A 27,978-nucleotide genomic window follows, 5' to 3' on the forward strand; every position below is an offset into this window, starting at 1 on the left:
TCCAGTGAACATTTAACTCATTTAAACATCGAACCTTTTTAATACTAAACAACTTTAAAGTCAAACAACGTAAATCCTTGCATGACACAACAATATGTCAATTTAAAATACTGACTTTATAGTGCAACAACAAATAAATAACAACAAAATATTAATTAACAATATACATGATATAACAAAACACATGTACAATATAACATGTTAAACTATATAAATAAACACGTTTGTAAAAAAATATGGTATAAGATTATTTTGTAATTTGTAAGGGAAAATACGATAGTTTGTAAGGGCATGGAGCCGTGGAGGTTAACAGGTATGTTGTTAGGACGGCAAGGGTCGTTGGTGAATGCAGGATGGCTGAGGCAGTGTTGTCACATTTGAGGATTGGACACACTGCCTTGAACAAAACTTTGAAATTGATGGTGAAACATGGCACGGGGTTGTGTGAGGAGTGTCAAAGAGAAGAATCTGTGGACTATGTAATAATGGTTGCCAGGTTTACAGTGCTCAAAGAGAAGAATTGGAAGTTTGCACAGTGGGTCTCAACTGGGGGTACTTTTCCACGGGGCTTTTTCATAGGCTTTGAGGGATGGAAGAGGTGACGGGTATTTGGTGATAGGGGACGGTAATGTACTAAAGCGATGGATGCCAACCGCCATTAAACCTTGAGAAGAAGAAAAAGAAAAAGACGACGAAGTAGAACATTCATACTCCACAACAGCAGGTGGCAGTCACGCCACAAACCAAACCCAAAAAGAAGAAAGGGGGCGCACATTGGAAGACAACATGGCAGCCGCCGCGCAACACGTCGAGGCGCCTGAAATGTCGCTCTTAAATGGGAAAGACGATGGTACAAGTTCACTCTGCGGGACAGAAGCGTCGACCTCGGACGACGATGATGACCCCGCCGAGCCGAGGGTCCTCGACACCCCAGAGGACCTCCAGCTCGAAGCGGTCGCCAACACGGTAGCGGTCCACCCTAATCGAGACGTGCTGGTTTGCGGGGACTTGGATGGCGACTTGTATGCTTTCTCCTACTCGTGCACGGCTGGAGAGAACCATGAGCTTTGGTCCTCAGGGCACCATCTTAAGTCCTGCCGCCAGGTGCGCTTCTCCGAGGACGGTGAGAAACTTTACAGCGTCTCCAGGGACAAAGCTGTCCATGTGCTGGATGTGGAGCAAGGAAGGTTGGTGACGAGGATCCGTGGAGCGCACGATGCACCCATCAACAGTTTGCTACTGGTCGACGCTAATATAATTGCCACAGGGGACGATGCAGGCACACTGAAGGTTAGTTCTGCTTCCAGAGACCTTTTCATAGGCAACGTCCAACGTGACGTCACAACCGAAGCTGGGGGCAAAGGAGTGCCTGCACTTGCGCAGCGCTGGTTAGAATATCCATCCATCCATTATCTGTACCGCTTATCCTCAGTAGGGTCGCGGGGGTGCTGGAGCCCATCCCAGCTATCTTCGGACCGTGGGCAGGGGAAACCCTGAACTGGTTGCTAGCCAGTCGCAAGGCACATGGGGACAGACAATTCGCTCACTCATTCACACCTAGGGACAATTTGGACTGGCCAATTAACCAGACATGCATGTTTTTGGAATGTGGGAGGAAACCGGAGTGCCCTGAGGAAACCCACGCAAGCGCGGGGAGAACATGCAAACTCCACACAGGAGGTTTGATCTCATGACCTCATAACTGCCGCACACGCGCTAACCACTGCCCCGCCGTGCTGCCCTCTGGTTGGAATAGAGTGACCATATTTTGATTACCAAAGAAGAGGACACTTGGCCCGGCCTCAGAATACTTACAGTATACTTTAACTTCTCTCAAAGATGCCTTATCACATTCAAATATTTAGTCTGCGTCTTCCATATGTATTGAAAATCCAGTTTTATAACAAAATAATAGCTACATAACCAAAGACACAAATTCAAATTCTCAGAAGTTTTTCAACAGACTATTATTCCTAAAATAATAAAACAATAACGTTTAAAAACTGGAATGAAATGCCGATAAACAATATTGCCTCCTCTGTATTAGCAAATCAACCTTGGACAAAATAGCTGTCTTTTGAATTTTTACTGTAAAAATAATGTGAAATAATGTTTTAGATAAAACTGTAGAATATCCAGCTTTAACAAACAAAAATCGGAGTCAGTCTTTATTTTTCTTCCTCATCCCTGTTTTATTCGTCTTGCTATTCTTCATCTTCCTTGTCTGCCCATCATATTTTGCTGTAGAGCTGATCTGTTATGTTGTTTAACAGTGTGAAACTCAAACACACCCTCTGCTGCGTTAACCGCATTCCGTTTTTCCGGGTCTTACAAGGTAATACGGATATGATGGATATCGGATTTGCTATATTATGAAGCTGATATAGCAGATTTTTCTTCCCCGCGTCCTTTGATTGGATAAAAAAATGGGAGGAGCCTCTAAAGCCAGAAGTCCCCACTTTGCACTGTCTGCAGACACAAACTGGGATGAAAGTTAGAGCTCTCGCAAATAAGGGCACAATTAGACCGAGGTTTTATTGGATTTCCCCGTGTAAACCAACACAATTACTAGTGAAAGAAAAATATTAATAATGTTGTGTTGAAGTTCTAATTTGTTACAAATTAATCTGTAATCAGCCTCCTCTTAATACTAATTATTAGTATCGGCACTGAAAACCCCATATCGGTCGATCTTTAGTGTGAACTTAGCCTTATATACACGCCCACACCTTTAGCACTGACGCTCCACTTCCTATACAGCCTCATGGTATTCTCAGCTACGTCCGTTGCTTTACATGACACTCAAAGAAGCCTCACAATCTGAAGAAAATCTGAACATTTTATGTGCGCCTTATGGTCGTGAAAATACGGTACTCTTTTGCCTCCATGTTAAGCCCTGCCCGCTGGATACGTCACAATGTTTACAAATGACAGGGTCTATTCACACGTGACGATCAACTTACTGGTTGCTATCTTTTCTAAAGTCTGCCAGACCCTTGTTTCTGACACATCGTTGACGGACGACTTTTTATCCAAAGGTGTGGGACATGAGGAAAGGTTCAGCCTTCATGGACTTGAAGCACCACGATGACTATATCAGCGATATAGCTGTGGACCAAGCCAAAAGGATCCTTCTTACTGCCAGGTGAGGTCCTAAATGATTGCGGGCAAAAAGCCCCACGCACACCTGGCGCCTACCAAATGGGGAATTTGGTGTCAATGCGTCTGGCTGCAGAATTCCATTGGCGGCATGCCCTCGCACATCTGGCACGGCTTTGAGCAGCGCGGTTTTTCTTTCTCCTCCAAGTTGTTCACGTCGGGTATTTTCGGATCAAAACACCATTTAAAATAGCGACTACCATATTTTTATAGCAATTACCAACACAGTAATTCGTTGTTCATAGCGGTTAGTGGACACCAGAACCACCCGTGAAAAGTGAAAACCCGCGAAGTAGCGTCGCACCTCCATTAAAAAACCCCAAGGGTTAAAATGTTATAAATATATACAAAATTGTTTTTTGAGTCTTGCTCTCTGTGTCCACATATTTGACTGGATCTTTGGCGCCAATTCTGAACCTGAATCCTCCAGTACAGGGGAGGATGGTGTCAGCAGTGTCCATCCTAAATGATAGGTATATATTAGTCTTGAAAGGAGGTAACTAATGGAAAGGTAAGTACATTGAGATAATTATAATAATGTGCAAAAAAAATGGAAAAATATCAAGAAGATGAAAACTAAAAATGTTGAGATCCATCTGCTCCAGACAAACAGTGTTCCTTCATCTAACCCTCCACTAACAATACCTGAGAGTTAATCCATTGGGGGAAGTTGCTACCACCTTGTGGCTGTTTTAGAGAACTATATTTGACATAATTTCACTGAAATCGAGGGTTTTATCAAAAATCCGTCTTCTTTTCTCACAAGAACCATTTAAATTTTCTCTTTGAGCCCAGGTCGCGGGGATCCGCTAATTTAATTAGGACTTGTCATAAGGGTGCGCTGGCACCCTCATGGTAATTAAAGGGGTTATACTTGATTTTAAACAATTTTATTTATTAGTTGTTGCAGCCCTATATTGGTGTTTGTATTTAGAGCGCATGCGTCAAGTCAGTTTTCCTCGCAACCCCGCACACTTGGAAAAATATGGTGAGCGAGCTTCAAAATGATCAAACATGTTTTTTTTTGCCATTGGTACCGTGCCGTTTTCCTCCAAAAAGTAAAGCAGAACGCAGTTCACCTGTGGCGTCGTACACTGTTGGCATCAGGTCTTCGCAAGTCTATAGGCTCACGCTGAACCATGTGTCATGCGTTCAGTGGCGACGGCACCATGGGCGTCTTCGACCTCAAGAGGCGGCGCTTCGACTTACTGTCAGAGTACCAAAGCAGCGATCTGACTTCGCTGGCGCTGATGAAACGGGGCAAGAAAGTGGTGTGCGGCTCCAGCCACGGCACGCTCTACATCTTCAACTGGAACGGCTTCGGCGCCACCAGCGATCGCTTCGCCCTCCAAACCGAGTCCGTGGACTGCATGACCCCAGTCAACGACAATGTGCTATGTGCAGCTTCTAGCGACGGCTATATCCGGTCAGTTGAAGACGGTTATCAAATTACTGTTACTGCAGTCATGTCAAACATACGGCTTGTGGGGTAAAGCCAGTCCGTTGGATGATTTTATTTGGTCGCCAGATATTTCTGAGCATGTAAAAGAAGTGGACTCACTTCTAGGTCAGGGGTGTCAAACTCGTTTTATTTCTGTGGCAATGAGAGAGAGAGAGAGAGAGAGAGAGAGAGAGCTTAATAAAGAGAAAGGGTCTGAGGAAAGCACAAAGAGTGAAAAAGAAAGAAAAACTGTGAGAACAAAAGTAAGATGAAAAAAAGCCAAACAAAGTTTTACATTGAGTTTTAATAATAAAAAAAAAAATAGGGGTGCGTGTTATACACGAATGAAACCGGTATATGATGGACCCTAATCATTGTTTACCATAGAATTTTGTGGCAACCCGGTGGGTAGATAGTCTAGGGGTGCGCCTTGGGGCATTTAACCCAGGGGTCGGGAACTTTTTTGACCAACAGAGCCATAAAATCAAAAATAGTTTGATTTCTTATTTGAGAGAGACACTATATTTTAAGACAAAACTCAACCAAACCGCCAAATTCACTCTCGTGACAAATCTAATTCATCAGCACATTTCATTTCACTGTCATCTGATGATTTGGTAAAATATATGAAGAGAGAAAAATGCCAGAGTCCCATACAAATATACTCCTTAAAATTTGTCTCCCGCTTTCAGTTACTTAAGACTGTTGAGGCTCATTTTGACCGCCATTTTTGTCCAATGTCGTGGCTTCAAAACAAGATGCAAGGAAAGTTCGTTTTTAAAAATGTCACAAAATACTGAGAACGATAATGATATCGTCTTATTTACTTTTGATGCAGACTACCGAACGAGAGAGAGAAGAGAGTGCCTTGCGCTGTGTGCAGAGATCCAACCACTAATCAAATTGCTCTGATTGGTTTGCTGGCATTTTTATTTACCGTATTTTCCGCACTATATGGCGCACCGGGTTATAGGCCGCACCCCCAAAAAAATAGATTTTGGTCCTATATCTTCCATAGATAAGGCGCACCGGATTATAAGGCGCTACAATGGGAACGTCGACAAAACAGTCAGATGATTCAGTCAAACTGATTACCCCCTTAACATTCCCAAAGCTTGCAAAGAAGCAAATACGTGTCGTAGACACGTGCGGATGCGGTGTCCGTACGATGTCACTTAAATGTGTCATTTCAAATATCGTTCGGAAGGTTAAAGTCTTGGAATTCAAGAAATGCCAAACATTTCTATGTTTCTATTTTCTTTTTCGCTCACAACTTTACTGTGCATATGACAATAAACACTTGGAATTGAGTTTAATTCACTCAACTCATCACAGCAACATCAAGATCGTTCTAAAACAAGATACCGGGAAAATATAAAGCCGCATAACTCACCTAAGTTCTCACGTTCAATAATGATACGCAATCATGGTCTTACAACCGTGAGTGAAGTAAATCCAGGAGAGTAGAATATTTACAAATACAGACTAATAAAACATGTTTCTTTATGGTGTACTTTAGCAAACTCGGCCAATTGCAGGGTTTGTTTTGGCCATCTAGCCTATCCGAGGCTCCGAATAACTTCAGCCAATAGTGATCGATTCAAATGATGATTGACACATTGGTTAGCCAATGAAACTTCGGTATATAAATCCCAGCATACACCGCGGACTACTCCACGTTCAGGGTAAAATAGAGTCGGCGGCTGTTGAGTAAGTTGCGAGACCTTGCGAATTTAATATTGAGCCATATATAAGGCGCACTTTGTTATAAGGCGCATGGTCAGCTTTTGAAAAAAATTAAAACTTTTAGATGCGCCTTATAGTGCGGAAAATACGGTATATATTTTAATCAGTGGGTTTTCATCATTAAGTATATTTACAGTACAACACATAGACTTTAATGAACTTCTATTTAAAGGAGTTTTTAGCGACCTACTGCCAAAATAGGGTTAGTTGGTAAGACAGACTAACTGTAATTTAAAATGTGCTCTATATATATATTGGACCATTGCTACCTCAGTGCTGCCTCGGCTTTGCACGTATCAAAATCGAAATAAAATCGCTTGACTTTGAAATGCCTGTTTATCCCTGAGCCATATTTGGTTTGCGAGCCATAGGTTCTGGAACTTGCTTTAACTGACATTCTACCAATAAGAATAATGTAACATTATGCATGAAATGAATAAATAAACATTTATTATACAACTAAAATATACTAGACTTTTTCACTCTACAGTGAACTCTTAACTAATTTCAAACTTTTTTATACTGAGCAACTTTAAAGTCAAGCAACAGATTTCTTACACAACAAAATACAAATTAAAATATTAACTATTCAATGTTAAGTTATGTTTATGTGTACTGTATAGCCCCTTATTGCTAACTACAGACTATTATGACACCATCCCCTGAACTAAAACCTATTTCACCATAAATAATCAAGGAACATTCTATTGACAAAAAATGATCATTGCTAGATTTTTTTTTTATTATTTTTTTTTTTAATTTTTTATTTTTCATGGAAAATGCGTAATCTGTAGTTTACTGGTGTAGAAAACCATGGAAAATTCTCTTTTTGGTAGCAATCCATATTTAATACAAAAGGTACTAAACTTAGTATTTAAAATGTATATACTGTATTGTATGAAATAAAAGATTACATATAAATGCACCTTAAAAATAAAATGTGTAAACTAAGATGAGATTCAAATTAAAAATAACATACAAAAAAATAAACATGAATGATCAATATAAACTACTATAAATCCTGATTTGTGTGTTCGTGTATGTGGTGGTGTGCGTGTGTTTGTATGTGACTAATCCGAAACAGCTGAACCGATCTTCGTGAAAATGTACAGAGTTGTACTAGGCCCGACCACTCCAAGCATACGAACCCAATCTTTACTGCTCGACAATGCCGGTGCATCGTGCTGCTATTAAAAGAAAAACTTTTAAATATTTACTATTTAACTTCTAACCAAAGTAGACTTAAATGACACAGAACCTCTGAAAACAGGCAAAAATATGAATAAAAATGTGTGTTTCAAAAACCAAAATATAATAGTCTTTTCTGAATATTGGTGCTTAGGAACACAGTGCTAAGATTTGAAGATCTGATCTAGATTCTTCGGTCAGTGATAGACAATGCACAATGTTTTGGAGCCATTAATTCAATTAAAACGAGTCCACATAAGGATCATTTTCCTGCATTTGGCTCTTTTTTTTTTTAAATTTCCTTTTCTACTTCTTTCCTCTGTATTGCAATTTCTCACTTGCACCGTTCCTCTGATCAATGTGCTGCTGTGGAAAACAGGCGCGCGCACACACACACACACACACACACTCTCACCCACACACAATTCCTCTGCTCTGCAAACAAAAGTATGCTTATCAACCAATTAAGCCAAAAGCTAGTAAGAGGACAAAAACGTTTACATGTCCTTTGCAATCTTATATATAATGAGATTTCTGAAGGTTATTTAATTTAACTTCGAGTTTATATATATTTAAAAATATTTTATTCTTTAATAATACAAGTTTGAGACACTGGAGGTGACCTACTAAACCCTGGTGATATACCAGAGACTCGATGGTATGGAAAACACTGCTGATGTCGACGAGCATGGTGTTTCTTAAACGTTTTTGTGTCTTTTTCCCTCCGTCAGTGCCATCAACATCTTCCCCAACCGAGTCATCGGCTGTGTGGGGCAGCACATCGGCGAACATGTTGAGGACCTGGCCAAAAGTGCTGACTCTCGCTTCCTGGTGAGCTGTGGCCATGACCAGCTCATCAAATTCTGGGACATTTCTTCTTTAGCTGCCACCACCGTCAACGATTATCGCAAGAGGAAGAAGAAAAATGGACGCATTAAGTCGCTTTCCAAAAAAGCTCACAGAGACAACAACTTCTTTTCAGGACTTGTCGACGAGCCTCAGGAAAAAGGAGAAGACGGAAAGGAAGAACAAGTTCACGACAGTGATGATGACAGCGACAGCGATTAATTGATGCTTTTGTCCTTTCCTCCACAAACTGGTGGCATTCACACGTTCACACATTTTTAAGTATTTTGCGGTTTTGGGCTTGAAGAATGAATGATGGTGTAAACTGTTTGGAGAATATGGACAATTTTAACTGAAGCTTTGTCACCAACTAAAGTAATCACTGCAAGTGCTACTAATATTGAGTAATCTAAGTTGGAACACATAAATAAATGGGTTTTTAATCTCTACTGAATTTGCTTTTGCAATCAGACGCCTGCAGATGGGTATACTGTGGGTATCTTAGTTAGAAAACAGCTGCGACAATAGCATGAAGCCTTACCATATGCCAGGTCAAAGTTGATCACAAACTTAAAAACTTAACTTTAGTATTTTACACATCTTTCCAAGGATATTTCTAGGCCTTTTCCAAAAGTGGCTATTAGGAGACTCCTAAAAGACCAGTGACTGGGGACATCTTGTAGACAGGTCTTTGCTTTTCCAAAGTTCGATGGCCCACCGTCGGAACCTCGTCACTATTATTACCATTTGGATGCATAAGTGGGATCAAAATTGACCTTGCCTTGTTACTCCTAAACATCTTTAAAAATGTTATATTGTCATATTCCAAGTGTTACTCATAAAACATGTTTATGACATGAAGAGTCTTTTATAATATTTTTTGCTACGGTATCGCAAGCCGGCAATGTCCTCCAGACTGGGCAGAGAGCAGCTGATGTCCTGTTGGGAATCTGTTGTTTACCTACTATATATGTTTTTTCCTGCCTGCTGCCATGCTCCCAGCATGCCACCCGGTGATACATCTCCTTCCTCTTGCTGATGTTTAGTCAATGAAAACAGCAAAATGAGCAGGTAGCTCAAATAGAACCTCTCATGGCGCAGGCTCTCCACCAGGGGCAATTTTAGGTTCAGAGCTTTGGGGGTGCTGAGCACCGGGAGTGGCTGGTTATTTGTATTTCCCATTTCACTTAGTGATTTAGGTTCATTCAACAATGTTCAGGAGGTCACTTCCCATTTATGAACATCACATTAAACTTCAAAATTATCCACTGGGTAGTGCTGACAACCATGTACAAATAAATTAGAAGTAGGTTCTGTGTATTCCTTTACAGTTACTATCGGTAATAGACTCTAATCTGAACATGGTGCTTCAACAAAATAAATGTCACTGACCATGCTGTTGGTGGGAGGATGACCACACACATAGTTTACACCTGGGGCCTCCATCTTTTTGAGGCCAAGAGTAACTTCAAGAGCACGGAGCAAGTCAAAGGGCACCTTGATCACGCACTTCTGAAACGAGAATTTTAATTTTAGTAATCATTAATTTAATTTTAGATCTTATTGATATTTTATCTGAGAAACGATTTGTAATAATAATTATTCAGAATGATTCAACAAGGTAGGAAACAGATAAACTTCAACTTGCAATATTCTTCACCTTTCTAATTGTTTCAATTAGAAATGCTCTAAAAGACAACATTTTGCAGGCAATAACGTTCAATTTTTCAAGACTATCTTCAGTTTCAAGAAATCTGCACCATGGTTGTACAAATTATAAATTATATAGGAACAAAAACAAACTTAAGTTAAATAAAAATGAAATATCTTATTTTTACTAATCACTAAATGTGCAACTGTTAAAATATACATTTAAACGTAGTAACCCATTTTTAACAGTTTTCAATATCTTAACCTTGTCTTTGCCATGGCACTGAGCTGTTGCCACCAACGACATTGCCATTTCTTTGTTTGCTTCTTTAAGTACCTCCTCGTCTGAAAATGTCTTCTTCCTTTTAATTAAAAATCCTGTGGCTCTAAAAGAGGCTTCGGTTGCCCTAAGTTGCAGTTAACTCGCGGGCCTTTTCTTTTCGTGGTGCGCTGCTAGGCGGGTCATTACGGTAGTACGGAAGCTTTTGTGACAAGTGCTGAAGTGGCGCTCCACGTTGAGCTGATTGGCCGTAGCCACAATCGCGCCGCAGATGAGACAAACACAGTTTTCGTTCGCATTAATAAAAATAAGGGTTCCTCACCATGAAGTGTACGTTTCCCTCCCTTTCTGCCATTTATAGTTAAATATGTAGAAATCGATTTGGACTCCTTTGCGACTGTTTAGGGCACTCACCTCTGCCCTGTGTCACGTCGGAGTTATCAGTTTATCGAACTCTGCTACCTTTTTTGTAGGTTATTATATATTTTTCAAACCTTTTGTTTTTAATTTACATTACCGTAAATCTACCTACCTACCTACCTACCTTCCTTCCTTCCTTCCCTGGTCATATCTCTCAAGAGGGGAGACCGACAACAAGACACAGACATACAATAACGAAAAAAAATAGAAGGGAAATAAATAGCACAAAAAAAAACACACAAAATTTTTTGGACCGTGGCCAACCCAATTGCCAAAACACCCAAACAAGTTAGGCACCTCGGCACCCAAGTTGGTCATGCTTTCGTCCCTCCAGATGAAATGGGACATCAGAAAGCGGCCATGTCACTCGGGTCAGGGTGACACAGCACACTCTTTTGTTCAACAGCAGGGCCCGACAGCTTTCACTGGTTTACCCCTGCCGCATCATACGGGTGCCCAGCCCATCCTTAAGAACGCGTCCACAATCCCACTATCCTTTCACAACACCTCTCCACTCCTTTCTATCACCAACAAAGAGCTCTAGCTTCCATTAAATTTAGACCTGTCATTACCGTAAATACAATTTCTAAAGCAAAAAAAATCGCAATGCAACTGGGAGGTCGCTGGTTCGCACCTCGGCCGAGCCATACCTAAGACTTATAACATTGGTAAAATGGCGGCGCCCTCTGTTGGCTGCGGCTGCATCGGCTCGCTACAACGGGTCAGGTGTATCGACATTTCGTTCTGTGTACATTGTTACAAAGAATGACAATACAAAGGAAATTATTATTATTATTATTATTAATCACATTTTAGACATTGATTTTTCGCGATGAGGTCTATTTTTAGCCCGCAGGCACGTGATCATGTCGCCGCGTGCTTCAGTGTGCCCGCGGGCATGGGGTTGGAGACCCGTGGTTTACACGTACGCAACATTAAGCTAGGCTGGAAATTGTTCAATTCGGTTTCATTAACCTAAAAGTAGGACCAATATCACTTGATGATAACAAGTCGTGGTATTAGGTGGCGTAATGGCTGTCCTCAAAGGGCCTGATTTTTTTTGGTTTGAACAAATTTATTGACACTAGTAGCAAAAAAAAAACAATAGCAATCAAGCACATTCACAATATTATATTCCAATATGACGTTATTAACAGCAAACACAATGTGAGGTTTGAACAACCCTTCTCGAAAAACCTATTAGCAATCAAGCATATTCACAATTTCATTATATAACACCTTTGTTAGTGTCAATAGATCCGTCCAGAATATAAAGTCGATTGTCTTTTTTTGTCTGAACAAACTTATTGACATCAAGCATATTCACGATTTCATTATATAACATCTTTGTCAGTGTCGATAGATCCGTCCAGGCCAAAGTCGATTGTCCTCGGTCCAAGCAAATCCACAGACACCAACAGCAGCAAAAAAACAAACATGATAATCCTAACAGCCATCAAGCATATTCACATTTTTTTTATCTGACAATATGACGTGATGATATGACGTTTTAACATTCTTTCCTGACATTTTATCAGCAGTTAACCGGCGTGTAAAAGGCAGTACTATTGTGCAAGAGCATAGCTCTGGAAAATAAAATGTGACTAAATGTATTTGAATGGCATGTAAAATAACTTATTACACACATTATATGTGCATCGAAAGTGTCACTTTCACGTATGTAATATATGAAAAAACATATTCAATATATCCACATAACAAATCTTGGAGATTTTTGAGTTCATTTATTCCTCAATTCCACCTATTTGCATTGATTTGAAAAAAAAAACATTACAGCGTAGTGGCGCTAAATTGTCATTTTGCAGGTATCATAATCGACATGCATTGTGGGAAATGCAGTTTTCGGTCAAAGCACTCGACGCATTAATTTTGAACACTCAGACATTTTAAGTACGTAAGATAAAAGTAAAAGTAAGATAAAAGCAGACAGGCACCGTGGGAAAAAATATAAAGGCGCTTAAAACTCAATTGGGCATTAATACATACTTAATAGAGAACATTTTTAATTTTAAACTTTTTAAGGACAACTCAAGCTATGCACCCTACCTTTAAGCTCTCGCGAACTCTATATAAAATGCAGTCAATTCGTTTGACGCATGTGCTTTAAAGCCCCAATGTGTAAAATTTGACCATTAGATGGCAATGTGCTGTCTGGTACGAGCGAGGGCCAAAGATACAGGGCACAGGCATTCTAAATGGGGATTCCACGGTGTAAAAAAGGACAAATTTCTCGACCTAACATTGGTATGATAGTTCATGTATTTTTGCCTAGTATTCAAATCAAAATTGTTGTTGCATGTTGGTTCTCGTCGGCTGAAAAATAGTCTGTGTAATATAGTGTAATAATCTGTGAAGCCCTTTGAGACTCTTCGTGATTTAGGGCTATACAAATAAAGATGACTTGACTTGACTTGACTTGACTTTAAGATCAGGTAATTGTGTAATTGTAATCCTGTGCAGTCCTTTGATACGTTTTTGTGATTAAGGGCTATATAAATAAATGTGACTTGACTTGTTTCTTTACTGGATAAAAGTTTTTTTGTGCCACTAGGAGGCACTGAATATTATACACTGTCCCTTTAAGGCATATCCAGAATCTATTTCCAAGTTTCACATCCTTATAAGTTGTCTTGGGATGCTTCTAAAACTAAATCACAAATTTTTGTAGTACAATTTTGAGTTTATTGTGGGAACTGAAATAAATAAAACATTTACACAAATAAAAACATTGATCTAGATTCAACTTTGACCCTCATACGCGGGAAGGTGACGCAGGAAAGAGGTTGTCGCTGAGCGTGTCACGTGATACGTAGCGTAGTAACCAGTAAGCTTCCGGTGGCGCGGAAGTGTTCCGTTTCAATTGTGTTATTAAAGTAAAGAATACCAAGTTTACGCTTTATTGTGGGTAAGTGAGTCAACCATTATACTTATTGTGTGTACGACGACCTAAAGCGGCTTTGCTGGGTTGATTGTCAAGTCCGAGAGAGAGAGTTGACGCAATCCATTTTTAGCTTCCTTGCTAGCATACTTGTAAACATTGTCCTAGCCTGCTGCTAATTATGCGTTTTGTTGCTAACCCCGCTTTTCATTCTGAAGCACTTTTAGCTGAATCTGTTCTAAACCAAAACGTCTTCACGTGCGTGTGACGCGACAATAGTTCCGATTTTTTTAATGTGTTAATGCACACGAAGATGAATATGGCCGCTACTTTGGACGTTTTCTCCAATATGTCTAATTTTGCATCTGCAGGGCAGCAAGGTCGCAGCAAGATGTCAGGCAAGCAACCTTTCAAAGCAGGGGACCTCGTGTTCGCCAAAATGAAGGGCTTCCCGCACTGGCCTGCTCGGGTATTGTACTCAAATACTCTTAAGAGTCCAAAGCTGGCTCCTCCAAGATCCAAATTGGAACTGACATGGCGTCCTATTAGCTTTCCAATCTAGCGTCAAAAGATAGCTTTGCTTTCCCTGATTGAGCTTGATGTCTATATTATCATAGGGTCATACCTGTCAACCTCAGCCAACTGCTCCCTTTATTAATGATTGCAATTTCCCTATTACAGTATTAACCATACAAAAACAACACGGCGCCAATTAACATTAAGCCAGACTATGAAGATAATTACAATATTAAATATGCAAAAGTTTATTTTATTGACAAAATAAACAAAACCAATAATATTTCCCATTCTTTATTAATTCTTTCTCAACTTTCAGTAAATTCAGTGTTTCTTGTTATATGCAGGAGTGAAGGATTTCAAAGACTATGCATACCTGTCAACCTCCACGGCTCCATGCCCTTACAAACTGTCGTATTTTCCCTTACAAAAGACAAAATAATCTTACACATTTTTTTTTTCAAATGTGTTTATTTATGTAGTTTAACATGTTATATTGTACATGTGTTTCGTTATATCATGTATATATTGTTAATTAATATTTTGTTGTGAGATACTGAGTTGCTCGACATGAATGAGGTTTACTATAAAAAAGTTCAAAAGTTAAGTAGATTGGACGTTTACTGTAAAAGGAAAAAATACATGCAAATATAATTAAGTAGAATAATACATTTTCTTATTCAAATTATGAATTAATTTTCTGCATTAAATTATTGTTGGTAATATACTGATTAAAGGGATAACCACAAACATGTCTTTTTCATCTTCTCCTTTTATACTTCCTTTTTTTTCTTTTTACAACATAATAATTTGTAATGTAATGCATCAAAGCAAGTGAACCGTTTGAGAGCCGGCTCTTTTTAATGAGTTGAGCCGAAAAAGCCAGTTCTCCAAAAAGAGACTAACTTCTTTTCACTACACAACTACCACATGAAATCCCATGTTGAATGATGCATGATGGAAATCCCCAGTCGGCAGACGCATGCGCACAGTAGCATCAAACCGCTCGCTTCATTTGCAGCGGGAAATAAAAATGATATAGATAGAGGCTACCGCGGCGAACTGGTATGACTTGATTTGCCGTTTCCTGATAGTCGGTGTATACCGGATGGTACCCATAATTGACAAATTTGCGTTTTTCCGTACAGATTTTCTCGTACGTCGTACACGTCTTAAAATGCATAATAAACGTACTTTGTATGGCAAAAACGTACAGGTTGACAGGTATGTTTTATGTATTCTACTGGGGGTTTTGCTCAATAAAATAGGGGTCGGGAACCTATGGCTCGCGAGACATGAATGGCTCTTTTCATTAGTACGAATGGCTCTAAGACAAAATTGATTCCATGTAAATTTTCTCCATGTCAATCCTAGTTTGAGTGTAGCCTACTGTAATGCATGCATGCCTAAACAACGCTGAAATAGGAGGTGGTACTGTCCAGTGTACGTAGGGCACTTTTAAATACCCTTTATAGCAAGGGTGACACACTCAAAAAATAGTTTTGGCTGTACATCACTTAGGAATCTTTTCATATAGAAGCTCATTGAATAATCCGTGTTCACTGTTGAGACACCTTATGATGAAAATCCACACAACAAACGGTAAATACGCTAAAACACCTAAAGAGCACCCAGAGCAATTTAACTGTGAGTGGTAGGGATGGTTGGAGCTATGGCAAGAGCGCAAGCACTCCCTCCGTTCTCTCGTCTTGCGCCATCTGCGCGTAAAGTAAATACGCCAGGATCCTCGTTTGCAGGATTTTGTGAAGAGTTGACAAAACAACTGTTTGCACCTTGTCTTGAAACCATTATTTATGAAAAAAAAAGTTTACAATGAGCCTCAACAATCTTAAGTAATTGCGGGAGGGAGACAAGTTATAAGTGGTATATTGTTACACTAGTCAGTGCTGTTGCAGCAGAGCGTAGCCAAAAAAAACCTATTTACAGCACCTCGTATTCCCAGGCGGTCTCCCATCAGAGTACTAACTATGCCCAACCCTGCTTAGCTTCCCGAAAACAGGCGTTTTCAGGGTGATATGACTAAACGGGTCATTCTCAAGTCTTGTCATATTTCTTGGGGCGCAAATAAGGGTTTTAAACTTATTTTATGGTTCCAAAATAGGATTGGGGCTAGGATTAGAAACTAAGGTTTGGAGGCTCCCTATTATATGATATTAAACTGAATTTAGGTTCTGAAATGGGGTTGGGGCTAGGTTTACAGCTAAAGTTAGGCGTTGGGTTGGGAATTGGGGTTTGTGCTCCATGTTAGGGTTCTAAACTGAATGTAGGGTTCCAGAATAGCTGTAGAGCTAGAAATACTGTTTGAAACCGGGTTAGGGCTAGGAACTAGGGTTCTAGCTCCGTGTTAGTGTTTTAAATCAAAATAGGTTTAGAACTGAGGTTACAGTTTGAGACAAGGTTAGAGCTATGGTTTGGGCTGCAAGTTAAGGTTTTAAACTGATTTTAGGGTTCCAAAATACAGCTGGGGCTAGAGTTGGGGTTTGAAAGTAAGGTTTAGGCTCTTGCTCTTTTGATTGGCGGTGGATTTCTTCTTTTAATGTCACTTGGGGATAAATGAAAAATTGGCTTTGAAAGTCCTTAAAAGGTGCTTGAATTTGGCCATGAAGAGTGTGTACAATCCCTGAAACAAATGTTTTTTACACATTAAGCAAACAAGCATGCCTTTAAATACTTAAATTGAATTCCCTTGTCCTTTATAGATTAGTAAACCCGACCAGGCTCACAAGAAGCGATTCACAGTCTTCTTCTTCGGGACCCATCAGGTGTAAGTACACATTGTGTGCTTCCCGTTTGCTGCACCAACCGCCACTTGCTTTGTGTCCAACTTGACTGATGTATTGTCCCCCCTTTTTTTAATTTTAAGAGGTCAGATTGCCCCAGAACACATCGTTCCGTTCTCCGGCAACAAGCTGAGGTATGGCAGTGGCGGCGCACGCTTCAAAGGCTTTTCTGAGGGCATGTGGGAGATCCAGAACACACCTGGAGTCGGGAAGAAGACCACGGTCAGTCATGCTTACTATTTTTGGACCATACCGCTAACATGATCAATCAATTTGGGTTGTTGTGTCTTTCTCGTTGGCTCAACTACTATATACGACCTAAACCAGTGTTTTTTTTAACCAGTGATGGTGTCAGTCCGTGCTACAAGATGTTGTCAGTGTGCTGCAAGAAATTATACAATTTGTGTGCCTGTACAGTTAAGCGCCTGGCAGACTAATCCTGCAGTACTTTTGTGTAACCATCTGCCTTGGACTTGAAGACAAGAGAATTAGTACGAGATAGACTGAGAGCTGTGGAAAAAGAGCTTTGTGTGCATCCTTCATCAATTTCTGCCAGGATGTCCTCTGTTTTCATCCAAACAGGCCCAGGTGTTACAAAGTATAAATATAAAAGATCATAACATATTTATTCTTTTGTGTTTTTTTTTATTCCAATTCAAAACATCATAATATAACTTAATTTTTCAATGTAAAAACACTTATATTGTTAATATAAGTTTTTTTCACTTTTTCCGCTGTTGGTGTTCTTATGATTTTTTTTTTCAATGAAAGAAATGTGCCGTGGCTCAAAAAATGTTGAAAAACACTGCCCTAAACAGATATGGATCATAAATCTGATCTTGTGTATGGTAATATGGATAGAGCGATAGCTTGTGTTAGTTTGAAATACACATGTGTCCATGTTACTTTTCATTACCTTTGAAATCGGGTACCTTTATTATTACTAACCCCAAAATTTGATCAGGATTTTGAAAAAGTAATTGATAATTATCAACAAATAAATGGCTAAACAGATAATTAGGAACTATAATAGTTGGTGTTACTGCAACCTCTGAGGTGGATTAATATGTTGTATTTGTTGTATAATCAAACCCAGTGATAGTAGCGACTATATATACACTGGTATCTCTACTTTTAATCTTACTGGGAGTAGCTTCGTAACCTGAAAACTTTGCAAGTAGAAGCGCCTTTCGTATGTAAATGCGCCAATCTGTTCCAAGCACCGCAAATGTACAGTATGATATTTCTGTAATAAATCATGAGCGTGATTTGAACATGAAAAAAATGCTTGTTAAAATTAGATACAGCACAACAAACATGAAACAAGAGGCGCATAATGTAAAAAAATAACCCCAAGGAATAAAGGAAATGATAAAAATATTAATTTACAATTTTGCCTGCGTTTATTGAAAAACGGATCCAATGACGTCTGCTTTTGCCATCTCTTGATAATCCGTCGGAAACTTGTGAGGCAGACGTAGCGATACCCCGACTTGTCTTCATTTTTCTGGGCAATTCCTTTCCACAAATTCCGGTACTTCATGGAATTTTGCTAAAATTGTTTTAATTTAGGCTGAGTGAATGATTACTAAGTCCTCCTCCCCGCGATCTTGCCGGAACACCTCCTCGTCGTACTGGGTTGCCAGGCAGATTTGAAGCGATAGTCAGTTTATGTTCGGGGAAACTCTGAGAGCGGGGAATAGCAGTGCATACTGTACTGTATTTTTGACTTTATAACTCAAAGCAATCTTCGTGATTAGAGGCAATATTTTCCCGTTCAGGTACTTCATAACCTGAAAATTTCTTATGTAGAGACATTTGTAACTATCTATCAGATATAACTACAATGTTGGGAATAATTTTTGTAGTCTTTTTATTTGTAAACTGAAATAACGGGGCAAATCGAACGGATTACAAGAAGCAACGTCCAACGAAGCAGAAATGTTTCAGGTGGATTTCTATTTATCTGTTCGCAGTATTGTATGTTTTGGAGTTATATATTCTAGATCAGGGGTGGCGAACAATTTTGACATAAAGAGCCGAAATTTTTGACTCTCACGCACTAACCTGCCATGACAGACAGACACACACAATTAAAAACACATTATTTCCCATTACACACTCCTCTCCTTACAATACAACAAGTATATTTCTTGTGTTGATTTCAAGGAAAGTGTTCACCCTCAATACACACAAAAAAAAAACTAAACATGAAACAAGGCAAAGAGCCACAGTATATAGAAAATATGATGAGGCAAAGAGCCGAATTCTTATTGGCCAAGAGCCGCATGCGGCTCTAGAGCCACGTGTTCGCCACCCCTGTTCTAGACCGTTGGATTCTGTGGATTGTGCTTAACGTAATGAAGCCATTTTTGCGGACATTCAAAGAAGTTAAGTTACCTCAGCTTTATAGTTTTCGGGTATCTTGTTTCAGACTGATCATGATGTTTTTCTGATGAGTATATTTTAAATCCCAAGAGTTTAAGCTTTTCATTGATACGTGTAACATGATGTATTCCAGTGACTGGTGACATTGTACAGACGTATTTGTTTAAGGGGTTAAGGTACCGTATATGATTACAGTAAAACTCTTTCTGTGTACTGTCTATTTTTGTAAATATCTTATCTTTCAATATGAGCACATGCGTTTTATAGTCAGTTGCTGCTTATGTATGTACAAAATGTTTTTTCCTCTGGGTCCAGCTTATAATCAGGTGCACTCTGTAGTCCGAATTTTGAGAGAGAGAGAGAGAGAACTCTCTCTCTCTCTCTCTCTCTCGCTCTATTGCACATTTTAAATTTTTGTTGGCAATATAATCCCGCCACACCATAACAGCCAATAATTTGTCCTTATCCCCACAGTTAGCAGCCAAAAGTACACCGGTAAAACCCGTTGCTGCTTCCAAAAGAACTCCGGCTGCCAAAGGTGCACCAAGAAGACCAGTTTCTGCCTTTAAAAAACAACGTGCAGCAGCCAAAACCTCAGCCACCACACACATTTTGCCTGAAAAATCGGGAGGCGGCAAACCAAACGAAGATGCGAACGGCAGTTTTCCCACTAACACATCCTTTGAGGATAATGAGCATTCAATTGCAGAACAGTGTGCTAGCAATATACTGCACCTTCAACAGTGTGTTGTCAAATGTGTCCCCCCCAAAACCCCGCACGGTACCTTTAGCTGTGCTAATGAGGTGGTGGTCAATGGCATTCCATTTAGCACGTCGGACAGTGAATCGGAACAATTGCAGTCCACAAAAACATCCACAAGATCTTCAGCTGGGGCTTCTGTTCAAATACAAAAGGAGGAGAACCCAAAGCAAGCCCCTACAGCCAAAAGTGGCATTTCGCTGCAGGTACCGAGATCAGAGCTGCGGAAACGAGGCAGGCCAAGGATAGCTCGACAAAAAAAGAAGAGCCGGATCCCGCAGGTGACCTCGCTTTGCTTTTCTGTTGACTGTGTCCTTCCTCCTGTGATTTTCACTGCTACGTCTTTTCTGCTAGACTGAGGAAAGCCAGATGGCAACCAGCACCGCGCATGCCACACGAAACGCGCTGAGGCTGAACCCATGTGTGCTCCAATGTGTCGAATCAAGGACCCCAGACAATCACACCAGTGACCTAGAAAGTGGCAAACCAGGCCTTCTTCCTGAGTCGTCAGAGCCAACACTGACACCGGACCTCATGAAGTCACCAAAAGCCTCCTTCTCTGGAGACGGCACCTCTATGCAGATGTTGACCTGTGCTCCCATGGTTTGTATACAATAATGATTAAAAGATCTACTTCCGACAATCAAATTGAAACTCTGCCTTAGTTATAGATTTGAAGAAAAAAAACCTGCAAAAAACATACCCCGATTACACTTCTTTTACCAAATGTTTTTACCTCAGCTGATGAGTTGAGACTTGTTTGAGGGAGCAAGTTTTAATTTGTAAATTTTTTTTGTCATCTTGCCAGGTTGCACTTAAAAAGCAGATGGAGACGCATGGAGTCCTCTCTCCCTCTTCTACAACTGGACCAGTTGAATCTCACATCACACTTGGTGTTCCCAAAGCAGAGGATGACAAACCTGCTTTCCTACAAACTTCCAGCATTAAAAAGGGCAGACGAGACAAGGATGGGGCAATGATGGAGAGGTCGACTCCTAATCAAGGACGAATAGGGAAACGGAGGGGAAACGAAAAGGAGTGCAAGCAAACTGAGCAGGACAGATATGACAGAGGAAAGACAGACTTGACTGTGGAGGAGTCTACATCCAGTAGAGGTGGAAAGAGAAGAAAAATTGAATCAGAAAGCTTGGAGAACACTGAGGCAGTAAATGAAAAAAGAAGGACTGATCTCACAATGGACGCATCAACATCTGGCAGAGGTAGAAAAAGAAGAACGATGGAAGCAGACGAAATGGAGGCAAAAGGTGAGAAAGAGAATCCGGCTTTGACAATGCCGGATTCGCTGCACAGCCGAAGAGACAAGACGAGGAGAAAAGAAAGAGCGGGTGGTAAAGAAACAAAATTGACAACTGAGCAATTGTCCCTTAGCCAAGTACAGAAATTGAAAATAAAGAAAAAGGAGACCAGACAAACAGGAGGCAAGGACAGAACGACCAAGATGACAAGGCATGAGTCTAACCGCAGCTACGGGGATAAGACGGAGACTAACGAAGGACATATGGACAAGACCAACCAGCCAGGAGCCGAGGAAGCAAAGACCAAGTCTAGGGCCGAGGAAACCCAGCTGAGCCAAGAAAAGTCGAGTAACGCGAAAAAACTCGAGGAGACCAAACCTGTTGAAAGCGATGAAACAAAGACCTTGCTGACTGCGGTTGAGCTGGCGGCAAGTCGTGGAAGGATAATAAAGGCAAAAGGTCAAAATGAGAACAGCATGGAGGGATCGGCTGAACTTACAAAAGAGAAGTCAACCAATAGCCCAATGACAATGAAGAAAACAGAAGGAGAGGAGACCAGAGAGGGACTAAAAGAGGAGGTAAAGAGCAAGGCCACCATGAACAAGTGTATACCAAACCAGGCAGGGAAATCCAAGCCTAACCAAAAAGATCAGGACAATGAGTTCACGCGGTCAGGGTGCAATGAGAAAACGGTAGAGGTACTAATTGATGTGGTTACAACTAGCCCTGACGAAAAGTCTCAAACAAATGAAGGCCAGATCAATGCAAGCGGAACTTTTGAAGGGAAAGTGGCAGTTAAAATGGAGGAACCAACCCATCGCCCAGAAGCGATCAACAAAAGGGAGGAGACCGAGCAGGAAGGGCACATAGGACGGGACCAAAAGGTTACTGAAGAGGCATCAACCCACAGCAGAAGAGAGAACAGGAAGAAGAGAGAAGACAATAAAGGGGACACCAAGCGGGCTGTGGGTGAGGAAGGACAGGTTAGGCCTAAGACACGAGAATCAAGACTCTGCAATGAAAGAAATACTAGAACAGAAGATACAAAAATGGCAGTGGCAGGGAGTATAAAGGGACAAGCTGCACATGCACCACCAGAAAAGACCAAGTTGAACGAAGGAGGAAGAAAGGAGCAGCCTAGGCAAGCAAATGGCAAGGAAGGCAAAACCAAGGTAATGATAGAAAAGTCAAAAGTTCAACCAGGAGAGAAGAAAAAAACAAAAAAAAGAGAAAAAGAGGACACTGAGCAAGGGGAAGGTAGGGAAAGAGCAACTACAGTGACAACACAGGGCTCACCTCTCCCAGAAAAGAAGACCAAGATATGGGATGGGGCAAAAAACAAGATCCAACTGGTAGCAGGTGAGAAAGGAAAGTTGCTGAAGACTAAGCCAGACGCAAAAATATTGACAACCAAAGAGCCAAGAATGTTGACGATAGAGGCTGACTGCGATGGCCGCAAAACGGCGAGAAATGAGCGAGACAAGATAGAGTCCAGGATGATGGATGACCTGACGAGGGACAAAAAGAGGAGGCCTGCAAAAGAAGCCAGGAGGGAGGGAGGAAGGAAGTCCAAGCAGGCCAGAGATGGTGGCCGGGCCAAGGAAGGAAGTGACTTGGATGATGAGGTGAGACTTCCTTTTCTCCTTATGTCGTGTTTGCCTGTTTTGTGCACCCTTAAAGGTATTTTCTCCACAGCGGCGTCGCCGGCTTGCAGCAAAACGGGAGAGCCTGCTCAAGTCACTGCGAGGTCTGCTCAAAGCCACAAGGGGTGGCAAGCGGAGGGAAGCATCAACCAGGAGCCTTACGTGAGACCCCTTTGGCAGGTACACAGGCAGTCTCTTCGCCGCCAAGTCTAACTCGTCCTCTTATTGACTTGACAGGAAGGCTGCCGTCAGAGCAAAGGCCAAGCAAACCAGGGGCCTAAGAAATATCAAAGAATCCAACGTTAGAAAGACAAGTATCCATGTGACGACCACATCCACTCCAGCTGGCGACCTCGACAAAAAGAAAACTCCGACAGACCACCAAGACACTCAAATTTCACAGGAGCTGCGTCCTGATGAGCTGAAGAAAGACGCCAGGAAGTTGATTGGAAAAATTGTCAAAGCCACTAACAAGGTTCAGGTCAAGACCATGATAGGCAACAGTACACTGCCATCGAAAGAGGAGGACAAGAAGTCAGCTACAATGACTAGCGGTGTGGGGACGGGGGACCGTAGTTCCGGGGAAGAGGGCAAGCCAGCACAAGAGTCGGCCCATGATAAGAGGGCACCAACCGATCGCCACATTGAAAAAGAGGCCGGGAAGGCCTCTGGGATCGTTGGTGCTGAGAAAAAGGTGGCAAAGCAACATAGAGTGGGTAGGAGTCATAAAGCCAGCACGTCTGATGATAAGAGTTGCTTCAGAGGCTTGCCAGGAGGCGAGGAGAGTTTACAACAGCAGCACAACCTCAACCTAACGTTGACCGACTCAACTCTACACAGAATTCACGGCGACATTCGCATCTCACTCAAAAGCGACAGCCCGGTAAGAGCCATTAAAATTTCGATGCGATTTTTGATTTTATAAGAAAAGTACATTTTCTGCCCTATTTTTGTTTTTCTTTGTTACAATTTATCATAGTGACATGCAAACTTGCCAAGAGATTATTTAATTATGGACTGAGAGTATATGGCTGTAACAAAATAACTATTGATCTACAAATTAAAAAACAGTATTGGAGTTGAATAAATGGTATTTGTCATTATACGAAAATACATCAAAGATAGAGGGCTTTTACTTTCAGATAAGAGATTTAGAGGGGCTGGCTAGCATCAGCTTACTGCGACTTCAGCATGGTCTCTTCAATCAGCATAGTCTCCGCAATGATTAAAATACATGAGTCCCGAATGTAGCAGTTTCCCATTAGTTATAGCTCCAGGTTGTCTGTTTCATGGGTAATGGATCTGGCGTAGATGAATTAAAGGATCCATGGGGTAGGTTTTGAGTGTTGCTATTTAGCTTAGCCATAGCTGAAGGCTGGACTTGCAGCCTTCTATCCCAACGCTACTTCAGTCAATTCAGGGACGCAATAACAATCCACAGAGCACCCGCTGTTGATCAGTATTTCCATGCACTCATCTGACTTTCCTCAGAGTCCGATTTAAATGATGAATTTCATCTCAATGTAACAAACTGCTAAAAGTTAGCTGTTTTACTGACAGCATACACCAGCCTATCAACAACCCACACGCAGTCACGTCTACCCAACACAGACTTACCTCTGATTGGCCGGCACCATAAAGACCCGAACGGTGATAATTCAGCTTAGCTTTAGACTTCATTACTCAAATAACAAACTCTAAATGCTTGAAAAAAATGCTGTGTCTTGCGATTACACAATTACGCAATATCATTTAGATTTTAGTAAATCTTGAAGCCTTAGTTGGCGTCAAAAAAGATAAGTTTAAAAGGAGCCGCATGAAATTTGGAACATTTTTACTCTGTGCCACCGTCTCCTGGCTTGGATTCATAATGCACGTGCGAGTATGTGCATTAATTAAATGTGCTTGAATAAACTCTTCTTTTTTTTAATCTTTCTTGGAGTTTGGGTTGGCTTTTGGATTTGAGAAAGGCCTCTTATTACCTCCACCATTTTATGGTTCATTTACAAATAAAAACAAAAAAACACTGGAATGAGCATGACTTTGAAATGTATAAGAATCAACTTGTTTCGAAGACAAAGAAGAGGCTGTTAGGCTTTAGTACCAAAATTTGATAAGATTTAACGTTGCAATATGCAAGGCAGCAAATGATCATCTAACTCATCATTGAAGGCAGGGGTCTGGAACCCTTTTGATCCAAAGAGCCATAATGGCAAAAATATATTTTTTTAATCTTTTTTTTTCTTTTTTCAAAAAAGCCAAACCATATATTTTAAGATAAAATTCAGCGAATCAGTTTTTCAATCATGTGGCTGAATATTAATTATACATTATTTATTGAGTTTCATTATAAAGGCTTTCTTAGCATTGTACAGCCAAAACGAGGTTTGTTTGAACCACAACTGCTGGAGAAATTTGCCTTTCTTTTTTTTTAATCTCCAAGCCAATTGCACTCATAAAAAAGCCATATCTGGCTCGCGGGCCATAGGTTTCAGACTACTGATTTTAGAAGTTGTACAGTTGATTAGAAATTATGTTTGTATCTTGCACCGGCAAATGGATTGGGCAAGTCCAAGCTAATGTTTGTATGCCTTGCCTCAGGATGTGAACAAGTGCTTGGCAGCACTCGATCAGCTCAGCGGCATTTACGTGACGTCGCAGCATGTCCAGAGGCACAGCGAGCTCATCTCGACGCTCAGGAAGGTACATGGCCTTGAGGGTTGCATGATGGAGGGGTGGGTGTTCATTGGTTCCAGCTGTGACAAAGGAGGAAAAGAAAAACCTGCACAATTCATGTCTGCATGGATATTATTGATAATTGGCTTGTTGCGGCACAGGAATAGGCAAACTTAAATGTTAAAAGGGCCATATTTGACCAAAAAACTAATTTGGCTGGAGTCTCAAGCTTAATTTTTTTATAAGCCTTATCATAAATGCAATGCATATTAGCAATTATAGCCAATAAGTTGGATGCAGCACATCCTCTGGATAATGACGCACCATGTGATTATTATGTTGTAAAATATAGCCTCAATTTCACCTTTATTGCAATAATAATTAATTACAGTATGTTTAATTGCTTTGACAAAATTAAAGAAATACAATAAAGAAATCCATCACTTCAGACGACTCATCTCAGGCAATCGAGTATTCTGGCGCTGAATTACCTTGATTTGCTGTTTGGTGATGTTGCTTTCCATTTAACGTCACTGTCTTGGTGGCATGCCTTTAATTTTCTGCATTATTTAACTTGTTCTTGAAGGTCTCAAATAGATGTTCTGATATCTTGATGAATGACACCTTTATATAGTTGCCACCTGTGAACAGGTTTCCCCGCTTTTCTATCTCCTGGGATGATGCATCAAAACTTGCGGCAGTGGTGTAGTTTGGAGATGCTTACTACTTTTTAAATCTTTTTGTGCTCATCTAATTTCCAGCCGTGATGCAGTTATACCTTTTCTCTCACTTCAAACTGGGTACTCTGCTGTAAATGTAGCATGCCCTCCCTGAAAAGTTCTTTCCACATTATTCTTGTTGTTATTTGATAACTTTTCTCCACAAAGCAAACATTCGGGCAATCCATCCATTGCCAATGAACACAAAAAATTCCATCGAAGAAACGTAGAATCCTCTGCTTTCAGTTATATTTCTCTATACTTTTGGGGTCCATGGCAGATTTGTTGTAAACAGCCACCTGTCTTGTAGGTGATGTTTCCTCTTTAAACGGGGCATAGCTTGGGCCACACAGGAACAAAGGGAGAGAGTAAAGCTGAGGAGCAATCAACCGGAGTTTAGCTTGTAGCATGTGAACTTCTACTAGCTTCTCATTGAAATGTAATATATATATACTACACATTTTTACAACACTGGAAAACTTTAAGAGTGTATGTGTTATGTTTATCCTCTTACAAAAACCATATTAAAATAAAAACCTTTTTTTCTATCCAATCTTTTTCAATATGTAAACTTTTTTTTAAAAGGCTAGGGAGCAGCTGAGCAGCGCTACAGAAGCCGCATTTGGCTCCTGAGCCGCGTGTTGCTAACCACCGTTCCCGCCATAACTCTGTTTTTAATTTCCGTTTTTGTCAGCATCGAGAGGCAGGGCAGATCATTTATCCAAACACTGAGGCCATTTTTTATGTTTCTTACCGCAGATGCGCTTCTACCGCGCCAACCAGGACATCATGGACAAGGCGGCCATGCTATACAACCGCTTCAAGAACGCCTTCCTCCTCGGCGAGGGCCAAGAGGTCGTCAGCGCCGCCTTCCTGCGCTCGCTGCTCGAAGAGAAAGAGCGTGAGGAAGCTGAGCATTGGCGTAAGAGTACGAAGGCAGCGGCAAAAGACAAAAACAGCGATGACGAAAGCGACCACAGACACCAAGCGCCTTCAGGTTTGCTATTCCGAATGCACTTGTAAGTTAAAACCCCGCCACCAATAACAGCGGTGTGGTCTTTTCTTTGCAGTGGACGAGCTTCCAATGCGGGAGGAGTCAACTGCCTGAATTGGATGTGATTCATCCACATCCTCACAATTCCCATGGAAACTTAAAACCAAGAAAGACTTTAGTCTTGTCCAAATGTTTGTATTTATTCACATCAAAGCGACCCTGCCCTGTCTTCGTTATGCGCCATTTGAACCTTCAAGGTCTTCAACAACTGGGAGACGTTTTGCTTTCTACACAGACTTTTGATGTTTTCAATTTTAGTTTTTCCTCCGGTTACCGGTTGAGCTTTTTGGGAACTTTGAATGTGAATGCAACCACTAGCGGCAACTTCCAATAAAGTAGTTGCAATCAAGGTATTTCTTATGTTTCAACTCACAATTAGGGATCGACCGATATTGGGTTTTCAGGGCCGATACAGATTATTAACATTAAGAGGAGGCTGAAAACAAGTATTTAAGCCGATATTTATTCGCTGTAATATCTTAAAAATTGATATGAGATTGTTTTAATAATGCAAAAAGAAAGAATAATTGTTATCA

At 40.7% G+C, this 27,978-nt stretch overlaps 2 protein-coding genes across 2 annotated transcripts; both read left to right on the forward strand.

Annotated features, from left to right (window-relative positions):
• Positions 1-719: 719 nt before the first annotated feature.
• Positions 720-8,829, forward strand: wdr55 (WD repeat domain 55). The gene is made up of 4 exons (XM_088348423.1): positions 720-1,290; positions 3,039-3,145; positions 4,316-4,585; positions 8,266-8,829. The coding sequence occupies exons 1-4, from the start codon at positions 787-789 to the stop codon at positions 8,600-8,602; spliced, it is 1,218 nt and encodes a 405-aa protein (XP_088204549.1). The 5' UTR covers positions 720-786; the 3' UTR covers positions 8,603-8,829.
• A 4,694-nt stretch (positions 8,830-13,523) lies between these two features.
• On the forward strand, positions 13,524-27,791 carry LOC148357176 (uncharacterized). Its single transcript, XM_088347769.1, has 12 exons — positions 13,524-13,656; positions 14,001-14,098; positions 16,866-16,930; positions 17,030-17,168; positions 19,809-20,375; positions 20,449-20,697; positions 20,903-22,975; positions 23,046-23,155; positions 23,231-23,876; positions 25,595-25,696; positions 27,148-27,385; positions 27,459-27,791. The coding sequence occupies exons 2-12, from the start codon at positions 14,021-14,023 to the stop codon at positions 27,494-27,496; spliced, it is 4,305 nt and encodes a 1,434-aa protein (XP_088203895.1). The 5' UTR covers positions 13,524-13,656; positions 14,001-14,020; the 3' UTR covers positions 27,497-27,791.
• The last annotated feature ends 187 nt before the right edge of the window (positions 27,792-27,978 follow it).

The sequence above is a fragment of the Urocampus carinirostris genome, chromosome 11 (assembly GCF_059441175.1).
Source record: "Urocampus carinirostris isolate Australia breed hairy pipefish chromosome 11, RoL_Ucar_1.0, whole genome shotgun sequence".
NCBI lineage: Eukaryota > Metazoa > Chordata > Actinopteri > Syngnathiformes > Syngnathidae > Urocampus > Urocampus carinirostris.